The following is a 25545-nucleotide window of genomic DNA, read 5'->3' on the forward strand; positions in this document are numbered from 1 at the left end:
GAAGTATCATGCTATTTATACATGAAAAAGTAAAGAACTAGTAGCCTAATAGGATAAGACTAGGACAAAGTAACTTTACAAGTGGCTTAGGATAAGATTAAAGGACGGTGAGTCATAATTAAGGTACAATAATCATAACTATGGTACAAAGGTTCATTATTATGATATAGTGACTCATCACTTAAGGTACAGTGACTAAGCACTATGACTCATACTAAAGTACAATAACTTATTATGACTTGACTAAGACATAAAGTTGATGAAGACTTGACATAAAGTTGTCTTGATATGAAGGCATCATTATCAACTTCTGTGGAGTCTTTTGGAGAAAACTAAAATTAGCACGCGTAATTATATAATATTTGGACTGAAATTGGGAATCTTCTGTCTTGTAGCACCATCAGGGTCATCATTCTAAGAAATCTTCAAAGTACTGAAGGACTAGAGAATCATCTACCCATCTAAAGAGTTCTTGTTCAAAATCATCTGGATGAGAATCACAACATTGAAACAAGTGATTGTAAACTCTATGTTCAAATCTTGCTCGAAGTCTGGAAAGATCTTCATCATTCTGCCAGTAAGGATTTGTTGGAAGTTCTGCTAATTCTGAAGGACAGTGAAGATCAAAATTAACAAGTCTGTGTGATAAATCACTCCACCAAGTGTCATAAGGTGGTTTAGGAATCCAATGTGCCAGGTGAATATGTAATTCTTGGATGTATTCTGGAGGGTACCACCACCATGGTTCTTTCTTGAAAGGAAGAAGTTCTACAGGGACTGAGAGGTTGTTGATTTTACAGAGTCTTTTTAACAGGAGCTTGTATTCATGAGCATAGAGAAAGATAGAGTTGTACAGAGAGTATGGATTACACACATACATGTTTGAACGGGGTTGAAAGAAAACATAATCTTCAGAAAGGTCACAAAGTCGGTGGAAGAAGAAGATAACATGGTAATGGGAGGAAAAGTGTTGGGTGAGAGAAAACCAAGTATAGAGGGATTTAAACCACTTCAAAAAGGTTCCTAAATGAACATGAGCTTCATAAAAGAAATCATTATTAGTAAAAGTGATTGTGGCAAAGTTGAGTTCAAAGGAGTTAAACTCAATGGCAATGGTGTAGAGTTGGCATAAGTACTATAAAAGAACTAAGGCTTCTTTAAATAAACCTGAGGTATGAGAGATCTAGAACAAGTGTAGAAAAGGGAACTGAGGATGAAAACCAATAGGTCTGAGATCATGATCATCTCATTTTCTGATAAGGATAGCCTGTATTTTGTAGATAAGATCATGAGCACGCTTTTTAAGTATCTTTTTGGTAATAATCTGTTGGATTTCAGAAGGTAGGTTATGAACTGGAAAAATTGGTTGAAAATCTGGATCTAGAACAAAAGGTTTGTATTTCAGGGTATAAAAATAAGGGAAGAGAAAAAGATTGGTGACCGTTTGAGAAACAGGATCAAAAAAAGGTAAAGGTAAAGGTAAGAAAGACATCATGTAAAAGACTGGAATAACCTGAAAGGTGTTTGAAGGAGGTTTCGAAGGAGGTCTTGTGAGCATATCTGAGATGAGGTTGTCTTTTCCTTTTATATGTGAGGTGGTGAAGGAGTACTGTGAAAACCACTGTGATAGCCTGAGTAACTGTGCATTTGATATTTTTTTCTTTTTGAAATTGAGCATCTGATCAAAGGCTGACATATCTAATTCCACGAGAAAGTGAAACCAATTAGGTGAAATTCAAATCTTTGGATACCATACTTTACAGCTAAAATCTCTTTTAGTGTAGAGTGATAATGGAGTTTCGAATCTTTGAATTTTCCGTTTTTGTAACCACAGATATGTCTGGTTTCATCTTTTTCTTCTAAAAGGATTGCTGACCAGAACTGTTCACTAGCATCTGGCTGCAATATTCTTTTGACATCTGAAGGAATCTTTAAAGTGGGAAGTGACTTTGCTTTTATCTTCAAGGCTTGTACTGCTTTTGTCTGAATCTGAAACCACGTGAGTGATTCTTTTTTGAGCATTTATCTGAGTGGATATGTGAGCTCGACAATATTTGGGAGAAATTCGTTCATGTAATTGACTATACCGAGAAATTGCTGGATCTACTTCTTTGAGAGATTTGCATCAGAAAAATCTGCAAGTGACTGAGCAATATGAGGTTGAGCAATGTACTGACCATCTTTGAGATGCATGCCTAAAAAATTAATTTCTGTAGCACCAATGAGCATCTTTTTCTCTGAAAATATTATCTCATACTGTTGAACAATGTGCTGAAACTTATCCAATAACTGTGCATGAGATGTGTCATCAAAAGAGAACAGTAAGATATCATCGATATAAATCAAGGCATTATCAAGAATTGGAGCAAATATCTTGGTCATGACTTTTTGGAATAGTGAAGGAGCAACTTTTAAACCAAAAGGCATTACAGTCCACTGGAAGTGGTGTTGAGGAATGCAAAACACCGTTTTGTATCTGTCCTGTGGATGTATACTTAGTTGCCAAAATCCTGCTTTGAGATCAAACTTTGAGAAGACTTTTGCATTTGCTAGATTTGCGAACAAAGTTTTTTTATCTGGAAGAGGGAACTTATCATCTGCAAGAAAAATGTTAAGAGGCTTGTAGTTGATTACCAATCTGAGTTTTCCACGAACTTGTTATGAACGTTTGTTGACATAAAACGCTTTACACGCCCATGGAGAGGAGGTTGGTTCAATTAATCCTTGAGCCTGGAGAAGGGAACATTCTTGAATTGCTTGCTTGAAATGATCTGGGTTCATGCCTGAATGACTAGCTTTTGTAGGATTGGCATTTTCATCTTTTTTGAAGGGAAGGGAAATGAAAAATTCAGGGTTTTGCCAAAGTGGGTGATCACATTTCTAGAGAAAGTCTGAGTGAGTTTCTACACACGAAAAGTGAATGAACTTGTGTTTGAAATCTTGAAAAACATGTGGTTGAAGGGTAAGGGTGAAGAGGTTGGGAAGGTTTTTTCAAGGTCTGAAATAACTTTCAAACTTGATACCGTTTCCACTAATCTTTAAATCTGATGTCCAATAAGACCATTCTGGTACAGACAAGAATTATATTTCTATCATGAAAGGTTAGAGCAATTCTGATAGCACTAAAGTGAATGTGAGTATATCCTTATTCTGACCACTAATGAAAAAAATTTTTTGAGATCTGAAGAGTAACAAAGTACTCTTGAGATCCTACTGAAAAAACAATAAATATCCACCATTGATGTCATGCTCATGGCTTTGGTTTTGGTTAACTAAAATAAAGGGTTTGGGGACCCACTTATGCAAAATCTAGTCGATCACGAAGTGGTTGTCCAACGTTGGACGTAGTGTATGCCAAAAAAGTTGGAAATCCTTTGATATATATATATATATATATATATATATATGTATATTTGGTTAAATAAATTTAAATTGATTCCTTCGAACTAAAAATATTAATATTTTTTTATTTTTTTATGATTTCACAATTTAATTTTGTGCGTTACAACTCAAAAGGGTTAAAATCACATTATTATTATTTTTTATTATTTCCACTAATTATTTTTCTAAAATTTTTAAAATGAAAAATTTTTATTTTAAATCACAATCATGTGATTCAAGCTTTCCAGCTTTTTCAACAATATTAAGTCTCCAATCAAATATTAAGTATGTTTTTCTTCAAGCACATGACTGTTGATCTATTTTTCTTTTTTTTTGTACCTAATAACAATTTTCTCGTCTTTATCATATTTTACATTTAATTAATCTAGATCTTATCTTATATTATTTTGCAATATTTTTAAACAAAAAAATGATATTAATATCACTTTAAAAGTTAAAAAAACACCAATGATTTTTAATCTCAAATTTTTCTTCATTTTAAAAAGATATTTATTTTCTTGTTTTTATAATTTTTAAACGATCAGTCCATAATTTATTTCAATAAAAAGATATTGATTTGTTTTTCTTTTTTTTCAAATTTAAACTATAAAAAAACTAAAAAAGATTTCATATATCATTGAAAGATTGTACAATTGGTAATTCAACTATTAATTTAAAAATTATGTTATTTTTAAAACGTTTGTTATAATAATATATTTCTTTTATAATTTTATATACTCATTTTTTATTAATATATTTTTTATACATATATATATTGATATTAATAAGTATGATAAAATTTTATAAAAAATAATATTATTTAGCCCCTCAAAATTAAATGTAAGGCCTGAAAGCGAGGCCAAAGCCATCATTGTCACCGCTCTCACTGTCGTATTAAATGTTAGGATTTTGGACCGAAGCCATCATTCAATGAAACTCACTGCTGTCACCATCGTCTTCGTACCAAAACAAACACCGCTAAATCTTCATTTTAAACTCTCTACTCCCTATGAAGTTAATCATTATTAACAAATAATAATAATAAATTTTAATTAAAATATTAAGACTTAACTTTCGATTCAATTAGATTAATGTAATTTAAGATTTTTAAATTTTAATTCATTCCAAGGAGAGTAATTTTTTAATTAGAAGAATAACATATTTTCATATTTTTAGATAATAGTATTTTTTTAGTTAAAAATTATTTTCGGTTCGTTTAATAATAAATAATATATAATATTTACATTTATACATATGGTGGGGCCAGGACTTGTCCAGGCAAAACCCATTTGAGGTGTAGGACCATTAAGGGCCGGCCCATTATCGCCAATTTTTTTTTTCAATGAGCTGTTTAAATTGAGCAGCTCTTTGGGCTTTGCGCCAACCCTGCCTCTACAACTGCGTTTTAACATTTTAACGGTTTCTCCTTCCCACCAAAAACCATGGCGCCAATAGCCGGCCACTGCACATTCCGATCACACAAATTCCCTCTCTCTTCCACCCCCTCCTCCTCCTCTTCCTTCTCTGGCGGAGCTCTCCGATTTTCTCGCATTTCCTTCGCTTCTCCTCCGTCTATCCGCCGAAACTATATCTCTTGCCAGGCCTCCTTCGCCACGTCACTACCTTCTTTTTCCGTCAATGGGACAGGTTCTCTTTTTGTTTTCTCTTTCAGTCTTTTGACTAATTTATATTTGTTTCGATATTGGATGAGCAGTTTCTCACAATTCGATTGTGAAGTTAATTTGGTGATTGCGCTTGGAATTGGGGTTTGCATGTTGCTTCAATTATTGCCTAATAATAACAATGTTCATTAGATAAATAATAGCAATGAATACGCAAATTGCTTAGAATTTGCATAGTTTATTGTACTTTTCTTCATTTTTGTTTGTTGTTGTGCAGCAAAAGGAAAATTGAGGGATTTTTTGCATATTAGTGACTTTGATAAAGCCACAATAATGAAGATATTAGTCAGGGCTGCAGAGGTCAAGGCATTGCTAAAATCAGGAGATAGGCCCTTTGTTCCATTTAAGGGGAAGACTATGGCAATGATTTTTGCAAAGCCATCGATGAGGACACGGGTTTAATTTGAGACTGGTTTTTACTTGTTCGGAGGTCATGCTCTATGTTTGGGACCGAATGATACCCAGATGGGTAAGAGCGAGGAAACTCGTGATGTTGCTCGTGTTTTATCTCGCTATAATGACATCATTATGGCGCGTGTCTTTGCTCATCAGGTGTGATGGTGAGTTTTTTTTCAAGTAATTATATCTAAGGGTTGTGTTATTTGAATGCCATATTTGAGAGCAGAGGATTGCTTTAAAGTTCATATTTCATATTTGAAGCATCTTTTACCGTGAATTATTTAATTTTTGTAAAATTTGTGCTTAAAGATGCAACTTGTTTATCTGTTCTCTTGCAGGACATTCTTGATTTGGCTAAATTTGCTACTGTACCTGTCGTTAATGGCTTGACAAGATTACAACCACCCTTGTCAAATAATAGCAGATGCGCTCACAATTATTGAAGACATTGGCCAGTTGGAAGGAACAAAGGTGTCTTTTCTTGTTATTTCACCTTGTTTGCTAGTTTCTATATTGTGGATCTAATATCTGGTTGTATGGTTAACTTGGTTTTATGTGAATGCAAATTTCAGGTTGTCTATGTCGGGGATGGAAGCAATATTGTGCACTCTTGGCTGTTGCTGGCTGCAGTTGTGCCCTTCCACTTTGTCTGCGTCGCTGACAAAGAGACTGTTGAGAAGGTACAACAAGCTGGGATCAGCAAGATTGAGATTACAAATGATCCAAAGGAAGCAGTCAAAGATGCTGATGTTGTATATTCAGATGTGTGGGCTAGCATGGGGCAAAAGGCAGAGGCTGCTTATCGTCGCCAAGTGTTTCAAGGATTTCAGGTATGATGCAAGCATACTTCTTTCAATATATTGATATTAACATTGAGTGATAGGGAAACTCATTTAGTTCATGCTGCTAGTCCTGATTGATGCAAATATTGGGTTTAACTATGCCATCTCTAATTGGACAACTCAGATCCTTGATTTTTTTCTCTTTCCTCTTCCAGCCATAATGTTTTATTCAAAAATTTATAACGAGAATTTCTCTGCCTGAATTATAATTGATCTCTTTGTGTGAATTTAATTAGATTTATGTATTATACATACAGTTTTCATAGTGTTAACATGCTGCTTCTCATAGTCAATCATTTTTTTTTATCTATTGATAGTTTAAATCTAGAGTGGAGCAACCTTCAGCATTGAAATCTGATGTGCTGTGTTACATGTCATTTCCAATCTCCATGGAATTATTTTGCTTCTCACTAAATTTCTTGTCTCGTTGGTCAATTCTCAATCATATGTATGTTCTGATTGATTTGCATACCGAATGCAGGTGAATGAAGCTCTTATGAAGATAGCAGGCCCCAAAGCTTATTTCATGCATTGTTTGCCTGCTGAAAGAGGAGTAGAACTGACTGACGGTGTTATTGAGGCTCCAAACTCCATTGTCTTGCCACAAGCAGAAAATCGCATGCATGCACAGAATGCTATAATGCTTAATCTACTTGGGTTATGATTGCATGCCAATTTTGCATTCTTTAAGGCTAGTGCTTCAATGTTTAAATGAAAACCAATTCTGGCATGTTACTTCAGAAATTCCGTTTTCAGCTTAGATACAAACTCAATCTTTTGTGAGACGAGTTTCTAGCTTGTTTCATGGGTGTAAGGGCATTTACACTTTTAATTCTGGTTTAAATTATCAAATATTAGAATTTAATATGGCCCATGATTTCAGGCCATCGCCCCACATCCCTCCCCAATATTACAGCTTCATCGGGCCATTTACTTATCGTGGATCCAAAGATCAAGCCTGACAGGCCATTATCTAAATGCCCATTTACTAGTTGAGTGACCCAAGTCAGATTTATCGGGGCAGAACCGCACCATTAAAGGGACATCCTTTCTTCTTGGGTGATCCCTTCTCTCTGTCTTGAAGAAGAAGAAAAGAGGAAAAGCCGTCTTCAAATACAGTCCAGAGAGAGTCAGAGAGAGAGGAAAAGCAAGTTTTTCAGTGGAGGAAAGCTCGCAATCGGAACGGTGACGTAGAGGAAAATGTTCAGGAACCAGTACGATACAGACGTGACTACATGGAGCCCAGCGGGGCGGTTGTTCCAAGTTGAATACGCGATGGAGGCCGTGAAGCAGGGTTCGGCGGCGATCGGGCTTAGATCCAAGACCCATGTGGTCTTGGGTTGCGTCAACAAGGCTAACTCCGAGTTGTCTTCTCACCAGAAGAAGATCTTCAAAGTTGACGACCACATTGGCGTCGCCATCTCCGGTCTTACCGCAGACGGCCGCGTCCTCTCTAGGTATATGCGAAATGAGTGCATCAACTACAGCTTCACGTACGAGTCGCCTCTTCCTGTGGGCCGACTCGTCGTCCAACTCGCCGATAAAGCCCAGGTCTTTTTCAGTTCTTAAAATCTCCAATCTTTAAACTTTTTCTAAAAAAAAAAAAAGAAGAATTGAGCTTTTTCTTTAGTGTAGTTGAACTGATGGGTGATGTTAATTTTTGGGTTTTTTGGAGAAATGGGAAACTGTTTATGCTTTTAAACCCTAATTGTCTCTATTGTAGTCTTGACTAGTATGAAGGCTGCGGCTATTGCTTTAAAATAATAAAACTGCAAAATTGAAGAGAAAAATGGTTATTGACTTGACAAGAATACTGTTCTCAATGAAAATTAGATCACATTTAAGGCTAGTGTAGGAAACCTTGATAGATCAAGTAATGTGGAAACTGTAAGTAAATAGGGAAAATGCTTATGTTTGGTGGCAGGTCTGCACCCAACGCTCTTGGAAACGACCTTATGGTGTTGGCCTGTTGGTGGCTGGCTTGGATGAATCTGGGGCTCATCTCTACTACAACTGCCCAAGTGGAAATTACTTTGAGTACCAGGCTTTTGCCATTGGATCCCGCTCACAAGCTGCAAAGACATACTTGGAACGCAGGTTTGAGAACTTTGTGGACTCCCCTCGGGATGATTTGGTCAAAGATGCTCTTATGGCAATAAGGGAGACCCTTCAAGGAGAAGCTCTAAAAAGCTCAATATGTACAGTTGCTGTGGTAGGGGTTGGGGAGCCATTCCATATTTTGGATCAGGGAACTGTACAACAAATGATCGATGCCTTTGAGATTGCGGGAGAGCAAGAAGTTCCTGCCACCGACCCTGATGCTGCCGCAGGTCAGGAGGCTGCATCTGAGCAGGGTGCTGCTGCTGACGAAGGAGTGGCACCAATGGATATTTGAGAATGTGAGAACCTGCGTGCCACCCTTGTCTTTAGATGAGGTTTTCTAGCATGTGTTTGCTGATTTGAGTTGGGCACTGGTAGACATTATTGTGTTGGATATTTCCTGATTGTTTATGCAAATTACATTTTCCCTTGGTGCAAACATGGAATGCTAGCCTGAGCTGAAACTTAAAACTACATTTACATTTATACTCAAGATACTACACTACTTCGAATAATGAAATTTGATGCAAGTCTCTTGGAACGCCAAGGTGGAGTGGGCGAAGATGAGGATTTGTGACTGACTCAAATTTTGCATCAAGGGCACAAAGATACCCATAAACATGAAACGACATATGGTAGGTACTTTTGCGAGCTGAACTTAAAACGTATTCAATTCCTTGGTCGCCCAATTGAAACTAGACTTTAAATAGATTCAAATCTTCGCCATGTCTTACTGAAACCAGAATTTCCAACTCCCTGGCTTCTTCATTTCCTCCTGATCATGTAATGGAAATTGCTACACCAACTTCCAACCAGCTATGGTATTTGCTATATCGTACAGGGTCAAGAATGACTTGTATGAGTACAAAATCACAATCATCAAGAAAATTAAGCATCTTAGGTACAAGGAGCATTAGACATTAAAATAGATTCCTCCGGTTATGAAACGAGTCTCAGAGTAACCTACAAAGAGTAGAGCTTAAAGCTAAAAGGGAAAGAAAATCATGTTCCGAATTATTGGGAAAGAAAATCATCCCTCTGCTATATAATTTCACTAAACAACAAATATTCCTTGATTCCAAATCTCAAGGCTTGAATGAAGCAAACAAGAAAAAACTTGTGAAAAAGTTTTATTTTTGAGAAGAATTCCGTTCTTTATCTGGTAGGACATTATCTGGAAGAATTAGTTGTGGGGGAGTTTCACGTACCACGCCCAGCATTGAGTCATACTCTTCATCCCTACGAGCAAACTTCTTGCGGAGAACTTTCTCAAATTCAATTTCGTCGAAGGGCTTTGCATTCTCAGCTGCATGTACCTGTGCAAGGTTGGTATAATTGGTGGCTGATTGAGAAATAAATGATCTCTCTTCATCAGTTAGCTTCCTCAGGAACTTTGCAGGATTGCCTCCCCACACCTGTTAAAAACCAATACTAATTGAACATAGGCATCATCTTAAGTAAAAATTTTAAGTACTTTTTTCAGCACCTTATGGCTCAAAATATTAATGAAAGCAGTAGAAATCATATATTATATTAGTCACCAACAAGAAACATCACACCTATTTTATCTTTATGTTGTCTGAATTTAAGTATATATTTTCAATTTCTTTTTATGTTTTCAAACTTCTAATACATGTGTCCAGTTTATTTTTCTTATTCATACATGATAGCATAGGAAATGAAAGTGTCTTTGACAAACAGAAAAATTAATAAGTTCATCAAAGATGTTCCAGAATATGGCCATAAGAAAAAAGTCCAAGAAATAGAGTTTACACTACCTCCCCAGTAGGGATCCTTGTATTTTGTCTGACAAGGGCTCCAGCAGCAACCATACCATGTTTCTCCACAACTACACCATCAAGAAGTGTTGCTCCCATGCCGACAAATGCCTCATCCTCAACAGTACAGCCATGTAAAACAGCACTATGACCTGTTCGTTTCAAAAGTTTCAATAATAGACTATGACTAAAGGATCTTTTTATTTCACATGAAATTTATGGCGGACGCCATTTTACTCACCAACAGTAACATTGTCCCCAATTATGGTTGGTAGCACTTTTCCACTTAGATTAGACTTTGCCACATGCACAAGGGAGTTGTCTTGTATATTAGTTCCAGATCCAACACTAATGCTGTTGACATCCCCTGTTCAGGGAAAAACTTGGATGATTATCAGCAAATCTAGCAAAATATAATGTCAAATAGCCCAAACCTACACAACTACAATTTAATCTAGTTGAACAAATTCAGATTGGACAGAAAATTATAGCTTGCTGTACACAGTGGTTGAAAGATACCGGGGGTAGGATGCTGATCTGAGAAACCTTCCTCCTCAAATATGGTACTGAATATCAAAATATACTCCTATGCATTAAACAGTATCACAAAAAAGGGGAATTTTTCTATGAATTGTTTAGGAGAGATGCCCTAACCCTGCATTGTACAAAATAGGGCTTTGCTATGCGGTATGAGGCCGAGGCATGCATGCAAATCAATTTTCAAATTTCTTAATGGAATAATGAGGCCTCAGTCATACATATGGTACAGGGCTGCAGGCATTAAACCTACAGGACATTTCTTCATGTACGAGGCAAGAATAATAATCATATGAAAAACCTTTAAAGTAGAATCCAAATATCCTATCTTCATAATATAGATAAACTGTTTCACTTTATAGTTAAGAAGAATTAAATACTAGTAACAGTGGGCCTGTTCTGCAGCAGAATAAGTTTTCTATCTTATGTAGTTTGGGTGTTCTTACGTTTTGAGAAACAAATGGAGTTGGGTATGAAAAGAATCAGGTGAAGGATAAGGTGCAAATTAGAAGCATCCTGCTTGTGTGAATCAATACATTGTTTAGGAAAAGCTAAAAAGTTAAGGAATTAATAATGCATATCAGGAAGACAATATCTTACATCATCAAGAGAAAATAAAACACAATTTAGTTTAGACCCATACAATTTAGTAATCAAACTGAAACACCAAATTGTGTGTATAAGCGAGGATCTTACCCCTTAAAACACATCCATACCAAATAGATGATCCTCTTCCCACCCGAACATCACCAATGACAGAGGCGCTAGGGGCCACAAATGCATCCTTGTCAACCACAGGTTCTTTATCAAATATGTTCATCAGAGCCCGATGCCTAGAAACTAAGAAAACAAGAATTCGATAGATGCATAGCTCAATATCGGAAAGCAAGCTAAAGCAACATAAACAAAATCCAATATTCGAACACGAGACGCAATGATAACAAATAAAAGAAAATTGCAGCCGCATTTCCACATAAATTAGAAAAGTAAACAACCAATTAACCAGTGAAATTAGCCAAAGGAAAAACCCTAATTTTATCCTCCATAACTAGACTTCATGTTTTATACGTAGTAAGCTAATAGTTCAAGAACAATATAAAAGAAAATGATAGGTGATAGCTATGAAATGAAAAAAAATACAAATTATTTGGTATGGAATCTGCTGAAAATCACTACACATTCAATCCTTATTTGATTTAGCATTAGCAGAGGGAAAAGCTCAAGAATATAGGTTGAAGAGGGAAAAGAAAAGAAGCGAAGAAATGGATAAAACTCACGTTGCTCTTGAAATAAGTAGTTGCCTTGGAGGCGACACCCGAGGCGATCGAGGGCTTGGCCAGTCTCGCGAATCCAAAATCCGACGGCGTATATGGCTTTCCCTAGACTTCCCATCTTTCAGCTTTTCTTTTGGAAAAGTTTTGATCGGTGAGTTTGCAGTGAGTCGGGAGTTCCCAGGTCGGTGTGTGATTGGGAAACAAAGCTTGAAATGGAGAAACGATGGAGTAGTGGTAGTTTAAATCGTCTGGGCCTCCATCAGCCCAACTTTTCGTTTTCGCTACTGGTTCTGAGTATGAAATTGGGCTCATGACAATTGGGCTGTTGCTTTTTCTTTTATGTTAAATTATCAATACTTTAGATTAAAAGGATCCAAGGATCCTTTGCTCGACACCTGTTCTTTTTAATAATTTTTTATTGACACGTGTTAGATTTTTTAATTGAATTGTGGTTTGAAGAGTCATGTTGTGATTGTTTTGAGTTTTTAATCTTTTAGAACAATTGTTAACATCTCAATTGATACATGATTGTTTCTTTTTATAAATGAAAATAATTTTTATTTTGAATTAAACGCTAAAATTAAATATTAATTAATAAAATTAAGAAAAAAAACATAAATTTCTTCGAATCAAATGCCTTAGTATTTTTCTGTTGCTATTTTATAAATGTTATAGATGGTTTACATTTGACAACTTACTAAAAGTGGAAACGACATACTATTTTGCTAGAATTGTTGTCATTTTTTATTCGTCACCACCATGTGTTCTCTGCTCATTGTATGTAAGAACGCAACCTCAAAGTCATTTCAGTCAGGTGGTCTAGGAGCAAGTGCTAGAAGTTCCTGAGCCTTAAAAGAATCTACTTCTTCCTTGACTATTAAAGGCCGAATGCTCTTTTGGGGCAAATGTTCTTCCTTTATCAGAAACAACCGCCATAGTGTTATCGTTATATTTCTAGCTTGAAATTTGCAGTTGGACAACCTAGCAGAATCTTCTGAAAAGGCCTGGGGAAAGCTATGGGCTAGATCTGACCTTTCAACCCAGCATATATTGCTAAGGAGGATAATTGTTTTTTTAGTACCATGGGCATTATAAAAGTGGTTTTCAATCAGCCTTTTGATATTCTAAGAAGATTGGTGGAGTCGAAATCTCCAAGACTAATATTAGAGGATTTCTTTAATTATTTTGGTGTTGATGAAGCTGCTGCAATGCGTTTGCAAAGATCGTTTATTCTAATAATTTTATAAGCAATGTTGTTTGTTGAAAATGCAGTTGAAGCTTTTGAGTATTGAAATTTATTTTGAATTCCATAATTTTAAATTGATAATTATAAAATTTTGAATTTATTTTATATTTTATATGGAAATTTTAGTAAAAGTATAAGATGTTTTCTTTTTATAAATAAGATATTTTGATTTTTGTTTTGTAATCTTATATAATTAAACATCAAGATAATAGTTAAGTGAATAAATTATTAAAAGAATGTAATTAAATTTTGGATTAAGTTTTAATTAAAAAGTTTTTGAAAATTTTTCTCATTTTAAGAGTCTAACAATTATAAAGATTTATTTATTAATAGATTTGATTTGAAATAACTCATTTTGAGTTAGGCTGAAATAAATATATTTGTGTATTTTTAATTTTAATTTGAGCTTGTTATTTTATGTATGGGTACTATGTGTGCGTGTTGATTTTTTAATAAGTGGTATTAAAACTGTGGTAATCTCTAACAAGTGGTATCAGAGCCGTAGGTTCAAGACGTGATAAGAGCTGAAGGTTAAAGATGTGAGAAGAACATGGTTTAAAACATGAGAAGAGACAAACTTAGAGAAGCTCGATTCAAGGAAGAAGTTCGAGCTCGTGTTTTGAGAATCAGTTTGCTGAAGGCTAAAGACACATAAGAGAAGATGAGTATAAGACTTTCATTACAGGTGGAGTCAAGCATATTTAACTTGAATATTGATGATTAATGAAATTTGAGTCAAAGTGAAGATTATTAGGAATAATAACTCAAATTTCGTAAAAGATTTATTTAGGATTGATTAGATATTGCTTGATGAACAAGAAGACTTGTAAAAGAAGAATTCTAAGAGAAAGAAGATTTTTAATAGGCAAGTTTAACTTGCAGAAGAATAATTATAAGAGGAAATAGATTCTTAATAGGCAAGTTTAATTTACAGAAAAAAAATTCTAAAAGAAAATTTATTCTTAATAGGCAAGTTTGACTTGTAGAATAAGAATTCTAAAAGAAAATGGATTCTTTATATGTAGGTTTATATGATTATATATGAAAAAAATATGTAAGAGAGTTGTAGGATTTTATGGGATAGATACCTCATAAGATTACTAAAGATTTATGTCTTATAGGTATATATATTTGTTTATAAGTAGACTAAATGAGATTAAGAAGGTCTAAATAGGTATAATGTGTAGGTATATATGAGTATGTGTTCGGTTGTATTAAAAAAATACACGTAGATATGTATTTATTTAGGTTGAGAATATTCAATAAGACAGATTAAGAGGGTCTATGGATATTGATTATTGAATAGTTGATATGTTTTGATGTATATTTGTAATTCTCTACAATTAGTAGATCTTATTTTTTATCCGTGGATGTAGATCAATTAAATTGAATTACGTTAAATTATTATTTTTTGTGTGTTTAATTTATTATTTGATTTTGCTTCTATTAGTGTGATTAGATTAAAATTTTTTTTATTCAACAAATGATATCAGAACTGTAATTATCCATAACATTGAGGACTTAACATTGAGAACCCAAAAATTGTTGGACTGCCGCATCTTGAAGGTAGTAGTGAATTAGCAAACACTAGAATAACAGCTGGGGGTTTTAGCAAAAGGGCAAGTTGTTCCAAGGTTAAGCCTATATTCTCATGTGCTCGTGAAGGGCTTTGTGTGTGCTCATCATGGTTGCTACAATTGTTGTTCTTTACAATGACTTGGACATAATTACTTTTCTTTAGAAGCATCTCTATGTCCAATTCATTGATGACTCAAAAGATGCACACACTTGATTCTGCTTCAACAATGCAGAAACCAATTTTTGAGGAGTTCAATTACTTTTCTGGTCCCACCATTGTGAATGCAGGCAACTGAAATGAATTTATTTTTTGGTTCTCATTGGTTTGATTCTGAATGAATAGTTTATATTAACTGTTTATATTTCTTTAAAAAATTTTAAGTTCTTATTTTTTAACTTTATTAATTTTAATTCTATCAAAATCTAATTTAATAAAAATACTAAATAATATTGTAACAAACCAAGCTAAGCGGAGTATCCGCACTAGTATTATTAATAAAAAGATTTTTATTTAGTGTTTTTTTTTTTTGAAATATCTTCAATTTTCCATCTCTTTACATTATTTACCTTAAATGAATTAATGGCAACAAATTTTTTTATATATTTTTTAGAAATTACAATCTTTATTTTAAAAAAATATCTTTAAAATTTTTAAAATTCATTAATGGGATTGATAAGATGACGTATATATTAAAAAAATTAAAAAAATAAAACAAATGAGATTTTATAAAATTATTTTTTGTTATAAAATTAAAAATTTACTATTAATATATCGAAAACGAACTCCATATGAGATTTTAAGTTTCCAAATTTTAAAATTTAGTTAAAAATGGGAATGGAAAACATATTCTAAACTGAAAGGGCCCTAATTTTTTAATCTAAATACTGTATTTTTTTTTTTTAAAGCAAACAAATAAACATACTCAAAAAAGAAGAACAAAGAAAAATCAAGCACATGGGTAAAGTAAAAGCCAAAACGGGAACGTTTTAACCAAAACGTCGTCACGACGGTGCGTTTTGATGCATACCCTTGGCACAAACCGTGTAACGGTAAACTGCCTGCAATTTTGTCCTTTTCTTGTTTCTTATTTTCGTGAAAATCAGCAGATCCATAAAAATCTTCTTACCATCATTAGATCTCTCGTAATTAAACCTTAATTCCATCATCAATCAAAGGTAACCCTTAATTCCCTCTCCCTTTTTTTGAAATGCTTGTATTTGTTGTTAGCATTTGATATAATTTTCTAAATTTTGATCCTTATGGCCTTTCAATTTTAGAGTTTTTTCCTAAACAAAGGTATTTTGTAATCTTATTTCCTTAAATGGGGTGCTTTTAAACTTTATTTCCAAAAGCCTATAGTGTTGTACAACTAAATTCCACGTGAGCAAAATAATTCCATGTCACTCTTTTTCGCCGATCCTCCCCTTCTCTAACTACATGGAAGTCCAGTCTTTGACCATCTTCATATCTTTTTCACTTTTTTCTTCTCCCAGCAAAAATGACATCGGTTAGGAATAAATTAGTAGTTTCAATAAACAAAATATTGAGAAAGTAAAGTGAAAAAAAAAAAAAAATCAAAAGTGCATGTCTTGACTCAGAAATTCATGTCTGTTCAATTTGGTAAATATTCTATGGTAAAATAGATCTCAAAACCTGTTAACCGAAATGATCTGAATTGCACAATGCGCACAATGCACAGAATGCTTGCTTGAACCATAAAAACCCACATCTCTTTAAAGCTTAGAAACCAACATCTCTTTAATTGATGCCAAGATTCCAGGGGAGCTGATGACAGGATGTTCTTTCCTTCTTCGGGATGTTTTTTTATTAAGAGTAAGGGATTGGACAGCTATGGCGGGGGATGCTAGATTTATGTTGAAATCTTGGTCAGCCAAAAAGCATGAGTTAAACTTAGACATGGGTCCAATCCTCTTCCATTTTGAACCTCTTTTCTCTTTGGGAAAAGGATGGAAGAAAGTGTCGCAAACTGTGTCTCTGCCTTCCATTTCGACAAACTTGATGATGCTTTCAATCACAAAAGTTTAAAGATTGATAAATGGCATAAATATTGCCAAAATGTGCACATACAAAAGTGCTCGGCAAGATTGTTTGAATGATTCTCCTCATCTTTTTTGATGACAATGAAAATATGAAATCATTATAAGCAATTGGATTTCAATGCTCCATCTTTCTTGATTTTCATTCTAAATAAAGATAAATTTTTAATCTCACCTTACTTTGATTCTTAGAGCTTTATGAACAGAGATAAGCTTCGAATCCCATCTCTTCAATTGAATTGTTGGTAAAACTATAATTAATTAAACATTTTTATTTTTTGTCTGATATGGAGTCCATATGTTCAAAATACCTTTTTTTATGGAATTAAGTTTAAAACTACTCTAATTTAGTAAATAATATTAATGAGAGCCTTAGTTGAGGAAAAAACTCTTTTCATTTTTAAGGGGTATTAGTAAGAATATAATTAATTTCAAATGGAAGGATTAGGGGACGAGGCGCCATGGGTTCGGCCCCAATACCGAAGTGGAAGAGCGATTTCTCTCGGATATTTCATTACTAATTGGATCGGTCCACGCCACATGTCACAGAAAGATGGGTTGTAACTCTTGCCATTGCAGCCGTTTACGTTCTACGCGTTTACTTTGTGCAAGGCTTTTATATCGTATCCTATGGCCTTGGAATTTATATCTTGAATCTGTTAATTGGTTTTTTGTCGCCTAAAGTTTATCCTGAACTCGAGGTACTGGATGGAGCGTCATATATACATAGAATTACTTTATTTTCATGAATGAATTATCTTTGATTTTGCTATAAGCACTGTTTCAGAGCACCCCATCTGTTCTGTTTTACGTTTGTCATGGAACTTTCTCTTAGTACAGTTCTCGGGAATTATGCTGGCTCAAAAGGGACTTGCTTTTCTTTGTTTTTGTGATTTCAGGTCCGCATGGCCTTCTCGAAGACGTTCTTTTCTGTATTTGATGTTCCTGATTTGGCCCATATTACTCTGCTGTTGGATTGTTCTGTTTGTCCTCAAGATGAAGCGTCAGATAATGCAGATGATCAAGTATAAATACGTTCCCATCAGCATAGTGAAGCAGGTCAGAGCTTGGAATTTGTTTAAATCACCATATTTGATTCTGTTGTTTCTTCACACTTCCTCCTTTGAAATTTGTGGTAAAACTTCTATCATTGGAATGCACGCTTTTCTTTGTTTTTGTGATTTCAGGTCTGCACGGCCTTCTCGATGACTTTCTTTTCTATATTTGATGTTCCTGTATTTTGGCCCATATCACTCTGCTATTGGATTGTTCTGTTTGTCCTCAAGATGAAGCGTCAGATAATGCACATGATCAAGTATAAATACGTTCCCATCAGCACAGTGAAACAGGTCAGAGCTTGAAATTTGTTTTAATCACCGTATTTGATTCTGTTGTTTCCTCACACTCCCTCCTTTGAAATTTGTAGTAAAACTTCTATCATTGGAATATAATATTAACTTGTTCCGTTTGGGTTTCAACAAAGGTATACTAGGAAGAAGACCGCTGCCAGTGGCATGGGTTTAACGATGGACTGAAGCTTGTCGACATCCTTTTCCGGTTGGAGAAGAAACACAAATTTGCTGCCTTCCATCTTTCTTGCTTTTAGATGTTAGGAGGAAGAGTCGTCAATCACGTACATATGTTGGAAATTCTGATTTTTTTTTTTTATGATGATGGAATCTGCATGGTCAATAATGTTCCATGTCAAAATCAGTTAATTTTTCTTTCTCCAAGCTTCTTCCCATGTATTTACTGTTTGAGGTGTTGGCCCGTTTTTCGCGTAATTTTGCTTGCATAGTTGTTTGTTGACCTGATATTGGCTTGATCCATGCTGTAAAGAAGGGTTGGCCGAGGCCAATGTGTTAAGCTTGAGAACTCAATATTTGATGCTTTAAATTATTTAAGTTGTCAATTATCAGGTTCTCAATGGTAGTTGTAAACTGAGTGCAGGGGCAGCCTTGAGAAAATTGACTTAGGGGATGATATCCATATGCCAGATGGATGCCTAATCATGCACACACGTCTTGAGTAACAACTCTCCAACAACTGAACCACAGTAATCTCCATAAGTTTGTTGTTTGTAATTGACTTTGAATAGTTTAGGAAAATAATATTACAATTTGAATATTAGTATTAAGTTTTAGAATAACATTGTTCCTTAAATAGGGCCACTTGGCCAGCTAATTTGTTAAAGGTTTTGTGCCTGTCTCTACATTAAAGCTCTCCCCCGACTGATCAAAACTGAATCATTATTCCCTAGAAAAATGAGTGGGAGAACCTTTGTCGTGATATTCTTCTTCTGGGCTGCTCTTACGATTATCACTCCTACCCTTGTTCTCTGGTCAGAGTCCTCCAAACCCAACTTCGAATTGAATGGTAAGAGCTGAATGCTTCTTTCACTCTTTTCTTTATTCCCTCCCTGGTTTTCACGTCTGATACTGTTTTCTGGTTGAAGAATCGGCATTTCTCCTTTCTTATTTTAATATTTTGTTCAAATGTTTTGTTGACTTTGTTTGTTTTATATTTTGCAGGTCAGAAAAGTGAGGGGATAAAGGATAGGAAAATGATTGGATATGGAGTGAAACAAGAAAGCAATGAAACCATATCTTCTACTCAATTGGAAGCAGCACCCACAAATGAGAACCAGAATTGGAGCTGGCTTCAGGAATTTGAAAGCTGTGTCAATAAAGTATTTCAAAAAGGAATGGGACTGTTGATCAGGATCAGCTAAATTCAATGATAAACCTTCCGAGAAAGTGTAGGTTTGCAATCCCACCTTTTTTTTTATACTTTAAGCAAATCCTTTGATACAAGAACTCAAGTTTATCAGGTTAACGTTTGTCAAGTCATTTACTGAAAGAAAACATGTACACAGAAACCAACTGCACAAAAATTTACATATTTATTGTTTTTTTTTTTTAAATGTTTCTTTCTTGTGAAAGTTGATTAATAGAGGTAGATAAATTGATTATGAAGAAACTGGGTAGAGCAGGTGAAGGAAAAAATACTTTAGTTTAACGAGGGATTTTATGTTAGTTGAGGAAGCTGACAGATGATTTGGAAGTTCTAACTACCAATTCGAATGAAGTTTTCAAGATATATTTTGTTAATCAGAGACCATCAGCGCCATCGATCTTTTTAATCATCAGGAACCTTCATATTGGAGCACAAGGTGCTAGGGGATGAATTGAGATAGCCGCAAAATTATACTACCGTTGCGAAATTAATCAAGAGAACTCTGCAACGTAGTTGGTTTGGCTGTGACTGTGAGGAATCAGACCTTCTCTTTCAGTTTACACAAGTCTCCTATTTACGATCCCTGAAAGCCCAATTGACACAAATATTTTGCGGGACAATGAATTAGCCTTTCAAACAAAACAATCGCTATAGTAAAATGGTTCACATTCTGTTGAATGATAACAAGAAATTTATGAACACACACAAATCCCTTGGTGATATAGTTTCTCAATTATTACTAGTATTAGTTTTAGCAAAGAGCTATGATTCAATTTTTTTTCTTAAACAAAACGGCTGAGGTATTCTTCCACAGTGTTATATTTTACGTCAGGGTATAGCTCGGAAGCCTCGACTCCAAATGACGGTTCAATCTCAAAGTTGGTGTGAGCACCCTTCACAAATATTGAGTGAGTGATTGTTAGTACCACATTGGTTGGAAATGGGGCCTCTGCAGGAATTGATGAAAACCAAACAATACTAATTAGCCTTCACGTTTGAAAATGAAATAATAATAACTAAAGAACAAATTGGTATGCAGTTGAGAGAATATCCTAATGTCAACATCCCTCTAGCGGTAGTTTTGAATAAAAAATAAAGAAAAAAGAGCAGGGGATTTCAACAACTTTGGATCTGTTCGAGAAGTTGGTCCTCGGGAACATATGTTTTCTCAAGGGTTTTGCCAATCAATTTCTCCCACAGGGCAACTGCCTCGTTAAACCAATAGGTGTTTTTAGGAGGCCTGATGTACAGGCTTTTGTTCAATGTTCTGGGGTCATCAACAGCTTTGATGGTATAGGTGCCAATATCACCTTCTTCGTTGAAAACGGCTGCAAACAGAACAGGATGCAAACAGTGCTTATTACAAGCTTTGTTTAATTTCTATAACTAAGCCCTTAACCTTTCATCAAGTCCTTGGGATTTTTTATTTTCCTTTTTTTTTTTCCCAGAAGAGATGTTCTGTTTGATTTACATGACAAAAATGATTAAGTTTCATTTTTCTTTTTCTTAGCTCACTAAAAGGATCCATTTTCCATCATTCCATGGAAGAGTTATTCCCAGCAATGAAGTTCAAAGCTTGAAAATAGAGAAACATATATACCACCTTAGCCAGTGGATTTAATGCATCTATCAGTATTCTATGTATGGATTGGTTTAGGGCTTCCATATGCAAAAATACCTAAAAATGGAAAAGAAGCTGATATTCATGAGCTAATAATCACTATTTACCTTTAGGATTTCCATCACCAAGGATAACGACCTTGTCTCTTGGGGGAGCCGTGGCTCCTGGCTAGGCCAAAGTAGGAAGAAAATAGCCCGCAAAGCAGTTAGAGGGCACGTAAGTGTAAGGGTTTCCTTCAGCCTCAATAGTACGGTGGATTTAAGCCTTGATTGCGAATGCTGTTTTCCCTAGCTCAACGGCGTGAACCCGGTCGTTGTCATTTCCAAATTCCGAAGGGAAAAATCTCTAACCAAACAAATTAAAAACCATTAGAATAATCTTATTAATTTGTTTGCAGAGTTGCAGGTAAGTTAATTCTATTCTACATATTGAGTAAATTAACTAGGAAACACTAACCTTCACATTCCCAGCTTCTTTAATGGCAGCAATGATCCTAACTTGATCTGCTATCTGCATTTGACATACGGTGGATATCACCACATCAACTTGCTTTATTGCCTTAACCAAACTCTCATGATCGTAAAGATCCCCCTACATGACCACAAAACATCAAACTAAAAAAAAATATCACGACATGAATGTAAGTTCACGTTCACAAGAACTCAAATATACTTACGTACAACAATTGGACCCCTAAGTTCTTGAAGTTCTCAATAACCTTTCCCTTAAGAGGATCTGAAACCGTACTCTTTCTAACTAAAGCATAAGTGGATGACCCTCTTTTGCACTAGCTTCGACAATGAACTTTCCGATGTATCCAGTGCCTCCAATGATCAAAACCTTGCTCTTTCCAGCCATTGAAGAATACAGAAATGAGAGCCAAATGAGAAGTACAAGTTGGTACAAAGTTTTTGGATTATGTTCTTGTAATGGATTCTGACAGCCAAATGGAAGCACTATTTATGGATGTGATGAGGGATGTAAAGTACTGCCAAGGATCATCTTGGTCGCTGGGAACCAAAGTGATTATTTGGGACGACTACGGTATGCTTTTCAGTTTTTTGACCAATTATGCACCAATAAATTATTTTCATCAACGATAGAAAATTAGGCCCTGTCTCTTTCATTTGAAAAATCTTGGTTAGGGAATAGATTTTTTTTTTTTTTGTGCCAATTGGGAATAGAAGCTTAAGCCGTCTTTGTTATTGAAACTTCTTTTTGCTGCGCTTGCGTTGTTGAATTAGCCCGATTGGGTATATGCTAACATTTATTGGTGCGAACGAACAAAATTTTTAATGAACTATTTATAAATATGTTTGATTTTTGTTCGTTTATAAATGATTTTGAATAATATTATATATTCATTTATTAATTATTGATCATGATTTTGAAAAATATTTTATATTTATTTATTAATTATTGATTATTATCTATTGCTGTGAGTTTATTACGATATGTTATTGTTATGATATTATGTTTATCATTTGGTTAAGATAACTAACATTATACATGTTTAATAAATTTTTTATAGTTAAAAAGGCTATCAGGGTTTGAATTTTTATTGCTGCTTATTCATATCTTTTTTTTAGTCTTCGGACTCAATGACTTTCTATTCAAATTCAATGCTAATATGAAAATTATATAAGCAAGTAGAGACAAAGCTGCCGTTAAATTATATATAAGCAAGAAGAACGGCATCGAATGATAACAAGAAACTTATGAACACGGTATCTCCTCTAGCCCTCTGCACAAATCTTTTGCGCTTTATTAGGTAGGAATGATGCAAAAAGGTGAGGATGAATAATTTTTTAATTAATGATTAAAATTCATAATCTATTTTTTTACTTTTAACTTAACCATTAAATTAAAAAAATTTTCATCCTTACCGTTTTCCGTCTTTCTTACCTAGTAAAGTCCTGGTGATAGATTGCCAATTATTACTAGTATTAGTTTTAAAACAGAGTTATGATTCAATTTTTTTCTCAAACAAAACGGCTGAGGAATTCTTCCACAGTGGTGTATTGCACGTCAGGGTATAGCTCGGAAGCCTCGACTCCAAATGACGGTTCAATCTCAAAGTTGGTCTGATCACCTTTCACAAACATTGAATGACCGAATGCCAATATCAGATTGATTGGAATTGGAGCCTCTGCAAGAATTGATGGAAGCCAAACAACACCAATTAGCCATCAAGTTTGAAAATGAAATAACAATATCAACAATAACAGAAGAACAAATTGATATGAATTGCAACTCAGAAAGAATATCTTAATATCAACATCCCTCTATTTGATGAATAATCCAACAGGAAGTTTAATTAGCAGTTGTTTTGAATAAATAAACAGCAGGGATTTCAACAACCTTGGATCTGTTTGAGAAGTTGGTCCTCCAGAACGTATGTTTTCTCAAGGGTTTTGCCAATCAATTTCTCCCACAAGGCAACAACCTCGTTAAAGGAGTAGGTGTTTTTAGGAGGCTTGATGTGTAGGATCTTGTTCAATGTTCTGGGGTCATCAACAGCTTTGATTGTATAGGTGCCAACATCACCTTCATAGTTGAAAACAGCTGCAAACAGAACAGTACGCAAATAGTGATTATTACATGCTTTGTTTAATTTTTACAACTAAGCCCTTAACCTTTTATCAAGTCCTCAGGATTTTTAGTTTCCTTTTTTTCCTCAGAAGAGATGTTCTGTTTGATTTACATGACAAAAATGATTAAGTTTAGTTTCATTTGTCCCTTTTCATTTTTCTAGTTCACTAAAAGGATCCATTTTCCGTCATTCCATGGAAGAGTTATTCCTAGCAATGGAAGTTCAAAGCTTGTAAATAGAGAAACATACCCACTTAGCCAGTGGATGTGATGCATCTATCAGTCTATGTATGGTTTAGAGCTTCTCTAAACTAAAATATTTGAAAATGGAAAAGAAGCTGATATTTTAGAACTCAAACATTATTTATACCTTTAGGATTTCCATCGCCTAGGATGACGACCTTGTCTCTTGGGGGAGCAGTGGCTCCTGGCTGTGCCAAGTTAGGAAGAACATAGCCCGCCAAGCAGTTAGAGTTCACGTAAGTATAAGGGATTCCTTCAGCCTCAATAGTAAGGCGGATTTGAGCCTTGATTGTGAATGATATTTTCACTGGCTCAACTGCATGAACCCGGTCGGGGTCACTTCCAAATTCCGATGGGAAAAATCTCTAATCAAACAATAGTTTCAGCTCATTTCATTTATAGTGATGTCACATAAGCTACAGATCAAAGACCACAAAACAAATGCCTGATATCACGACATCAACTTGAGTGGGAAACAATTACCTTCACATTCCCAGCTTCTTTAATGGCAGCAATGATCTTAACTTGATCTGCTAACTGCATGAGACCTACGGTGGATATCACCACATCAACTTGCTTTATTGCCTTAACCAAACTCTCATGATCGTAAAGATCCCCCTGCATGCCCACAAAACACCAAACTAAAACAATAAGATCACGACATGAATGTAAGTTCACGTTCACAAGAACTCAAATATACTTACGCACAACAATTGGACCCCTAAGTTCTTGAAGTTCTCAATAACCTTTCCCTTAACAGGATCAGAAACCGTACTCTCTCTAACTAAAGCAAAAGTAGGATGACCCTCTTTTGCACTAGCTTCGACAATGAACTTTCCAATCTATCCAGTGGCTCCAACGATCAAAACCTTGCTCTTTCCAGCCATTGAATAATTCTTCAGCTACAGAAATGAGAGCCAAATGAGAAGACTAGATGGTAAACAGGTTTTGGATAATGTTCTTGTAGTGTAGTTCGACAGCCAAATGAAAGCACTATTTATGGACGAGATGAGGTATGTGAAGTAATCCCAAGGATCATCCTGATTGGTGGGAAACAAAGTACTTATTTGGGATAACTATGGTATCATTTTCAGTTTTTTGACTAATCATGCAGCGCAAATTGTTTTCATTAACGGTAGAAAATTGTCAGTCTGTCTCTGTCATTTGAAAAATATTGGTTAGGGAATAGATTTTTTTTTTTTTTTTGCCAATTGGGAATAGAAGTTTAAGCCGTCTTTGTTATTTAAACTTGTTTTTGCTGGAAAGTCTCAATTACGCATGCATTATTGAATTAACCGGGTTACGTGTAGGCTGACATTTATTTTTTACTTGATATGCCTTACAAATTACGCATCTTCAAGAGAAACAAAGGGAAAAAATAATTAAAAAAAAAAAAACGTAATTTAACATTCTAGAAACTCTTGAACGTGGCCAAGATACTGATAAAATCCATTGCCAATTTGAGAATTGGCATATGG

At 34.8% G+C, this 25545-nt stretch overlaps 4 protein-coding genes and 2 pseudogenes across 8 annotated transcripts; 3 read left to right on the forward strand and 3 right to left on the reverse strand.

The window, feature by feature from the left end:
- The first annotated feature begins 4782 nt into the window (after positions 1-4782).
- LOC111315342 (ornithine transcarbamylase, chloroplastic-like) lies at positions 4783-7168 on the forward strand (annotated as a pseudogene). The gene is made up of 5 exons (XR_016330603.1): positions 4783-5028; positions 5281-5615; positions 5801-5933; positions 6035-6292; positions 6786-7168. The product of XR_016330603.1 is annotated as an ornithine transcarbamylase, chloroplastic-like (transcript).
- A 158-nt stretch (positions 7169-7326) lies between these two features.
- Positions 7327-8843, forward strand: LOC111315341 (proteasome subunit alpha type-1-B-like). The gene is made up of 2 exons (XM_022916984.2): positions 7327-7855; positions 8229-8843. Exons 1-2 carry the CDS (start codon positions 7505-7507, stop codon positions 8697-8699), a joined length of 822 nt encoding a protein of 273 aa, XP_022772719.1. The 5' UTR covers positions 7327-7504; the 3' UTR covers positions 8700-8843.
- A 458-nt stretch (positions 8844-9301) lies between these two features.
- LOC111315340 (gamma carbonic anhydrase 1, mitochondrial-like) lies at positions 9302-12212 on the reverse strand. The gene is made up of 5 exons (XM_022916983.2): positions 11997-12212; positions 11416-11559; positions 10424-10549; positions 10183-10334; positions 9302-9819 (listed from the first exon to the last, which is right to left on the reverse strand). Exons 1-5 carry the CDS (start codon positions 12109-12111, stop codon positions 9535-9537), a joined length of 822 nt encoding a protein of 273 aa, XP_022772718.2. The 5' UTR covers positions 12112-12212; the 3' UTR covers positions 9302-9534.
- A 5139-nt stretch (positions 12213-17351) lies between these two features.
- On the forward strand, positions 17352-20111 carry LOC149513012 (uncharacterized). Of its 3 annotated transcripts, XM_089749107.1 has the most exons (4): positions 17363-17934; positions 18063-18224; positions 18359-19251; positions 19407-20111. In XM_089749107.1, exons 3-4 carry the CDS (start codon positions 19140-19142, stop codon positions 19604-19606), a joined length of 312 nt encoding a protein of 103 aa, XP_089605233.1. In that variant the 5' UTR covers positions 17363-17934; positions 18063-18224; positions 18359-19139; the 3' UTR covers positions 19607-20111. The 3 variants fall into 3 exon arrangements, with proteins under 3 accessions (XP_089605232.1, XP_089605231.1, XP_089605233.1); XM_089749106.1 differs by lacking the exon at positions 19407-20111 and having other exon boundaries at positions 17352-17934; positions 18359-19144; XM_089749105.1 differs by lacking the exon at positions 19407-20111 and having other exon boundaries at positions 17352-17934; positions 18063-19144.
- A 151-nt stretch (positions 20112-20262) lies between these two features.
- Positions 20263-22747, reverse strand: LOC111315343 (eugenol synthase 1-like; annotated as a pseudogene). Its single transcript, XR_016330604.1, has 5 exons — positions 21909-22747; positions 21689-21823; positions 21340-21577; positions 20736-20939; positions 20263-20560 (listed from the first exon to the last, which is right to left on the reverse strand). The product of XR_016330604.1 is annotated as a eugenol synthase 1-like (transcript).
- Positions 22748-22882: 135 nt separating this feature from the next.
- On the reverse strand, positions 22883-25043 carry LOC111314805 (eugenol synthase 1-like). The gene is made up of 5 exons (XM_089749103.1): positions 24772-25043; positions 24551-24685; positions 24195-24432; positions 23594-23797; positions 22883-23381 (listed from the first exon to the last, which is right to left on the reverse strand). Exons 2-5 carry the CDS (start codon positions 24608-24610, stop codon positions 23215-23217), a joined length of 669 nt encoding a protein of 222 aa, XP_089605229.1. The 5' UTR covers positions 24611-24685; positions 24772-25043; the 3' UTR covers positions 22883-23214.
- Between the last annotated feature and the right edge of the window lie 502 nt (positions 25044-25545).

The sequence above is a fragment of the Durio zibethinus genome, chromosome 20 (genome assembly GCF_047325235.1).
Source record: "Durio zibethinus cultivar Kanyao isolate XHJ-2024 chromosome 20, ASM4732523v1, whole genome shotgun sequence".
Lineage (NCBI taxonomy): Eukaryota > Viridiplantae > Streptophyta > Magnoliopsida > Malvales > Malvaceae > Durio > Durio zibethinus.

What these genes read in the sequence shown, in the direction of transcription:
- LOC111314805 (XM_089749103.1), bottom strand. Translation starts at nt 24,610, where the DNA reads ATGCAGTTAGCAGATCAAGTTAAGATCATTGCTGCCATTAAAGAAGCT. An exon ending in AAGAAGCTGGGAATGTGAAG is followed by an intron (nt 24,433 to 24,550) that starts GTAATTGTTTCC and finishes TTGTTTGATTAG; the next exon opens with AGATTTTTCCCATCGGAATT. An exon ending in AGGCGATGGAAATCCTAAAG is followed by an intron (nt 23,798 to 24,194) that starts GTATAAATAATG and finishes TTCTGTTTGCAG; the next exon opens with CTGTTTTCAACTATGAAGGT.
- LOC111315341 (XM_022916984.2), top strand. Translation starts at nt 7,505, where the DNA reads ATGTTCAGGAACCAGTACGATACAGACGTGACTACATGGAGCCCAGCG. An exon ending in AACTCGCCGATAAAGCCCAG is followed by an intron (nt 7,856 to 8,228) that starts GTCTTTTTCAGT and finishes GTTTGGTGGCAG; the next exon opens with GTCTGCACCCAACGCTCTTG.
- LOC111315340 (XM_022916983.2), bottom strand. Translation starts at nt 12,111, where the DNA reads ATGGGAAGTCTAGGGAAAGCCATATACGCCGTCGGATTTTGGATTCGC. An exon ending in CTACTTATTTCAAGAGCAAC is followed by an intron (nt 11,560 to 11,996) that starts GTGAGTTTTATC and finishes TTGTTTTCTTAG; the next exon opens with TTTCTAGGCATCGGGCTCTG. An exon ending in CAAGGATCCCTACTGGGGAG is followed by an intron (nt 9,820 to 10,182) that starts GTAGTGTAAACT and finishes GGTTTTTAACAG; the next exon opens with GTGTGGGGAGGCAATCCTGC.
- LOC149513012 (XM_089749105.1), top strand. Translation starts at nt 17,728, where the DNA reads ATGCTGGCTCAAAAGGGACTTGCTTTTCTTTGTTTTTGTGATTTCAGG. An exon ending in CCATCAGCATAGTGAAGCAG is followed by an intron (nt 17,935 to 18,062) that starts GTCAGAGCTTGG and finishes TTGTGATTTCAG; the next exon opens with GTCTGCACGGCCTTCTCGAT.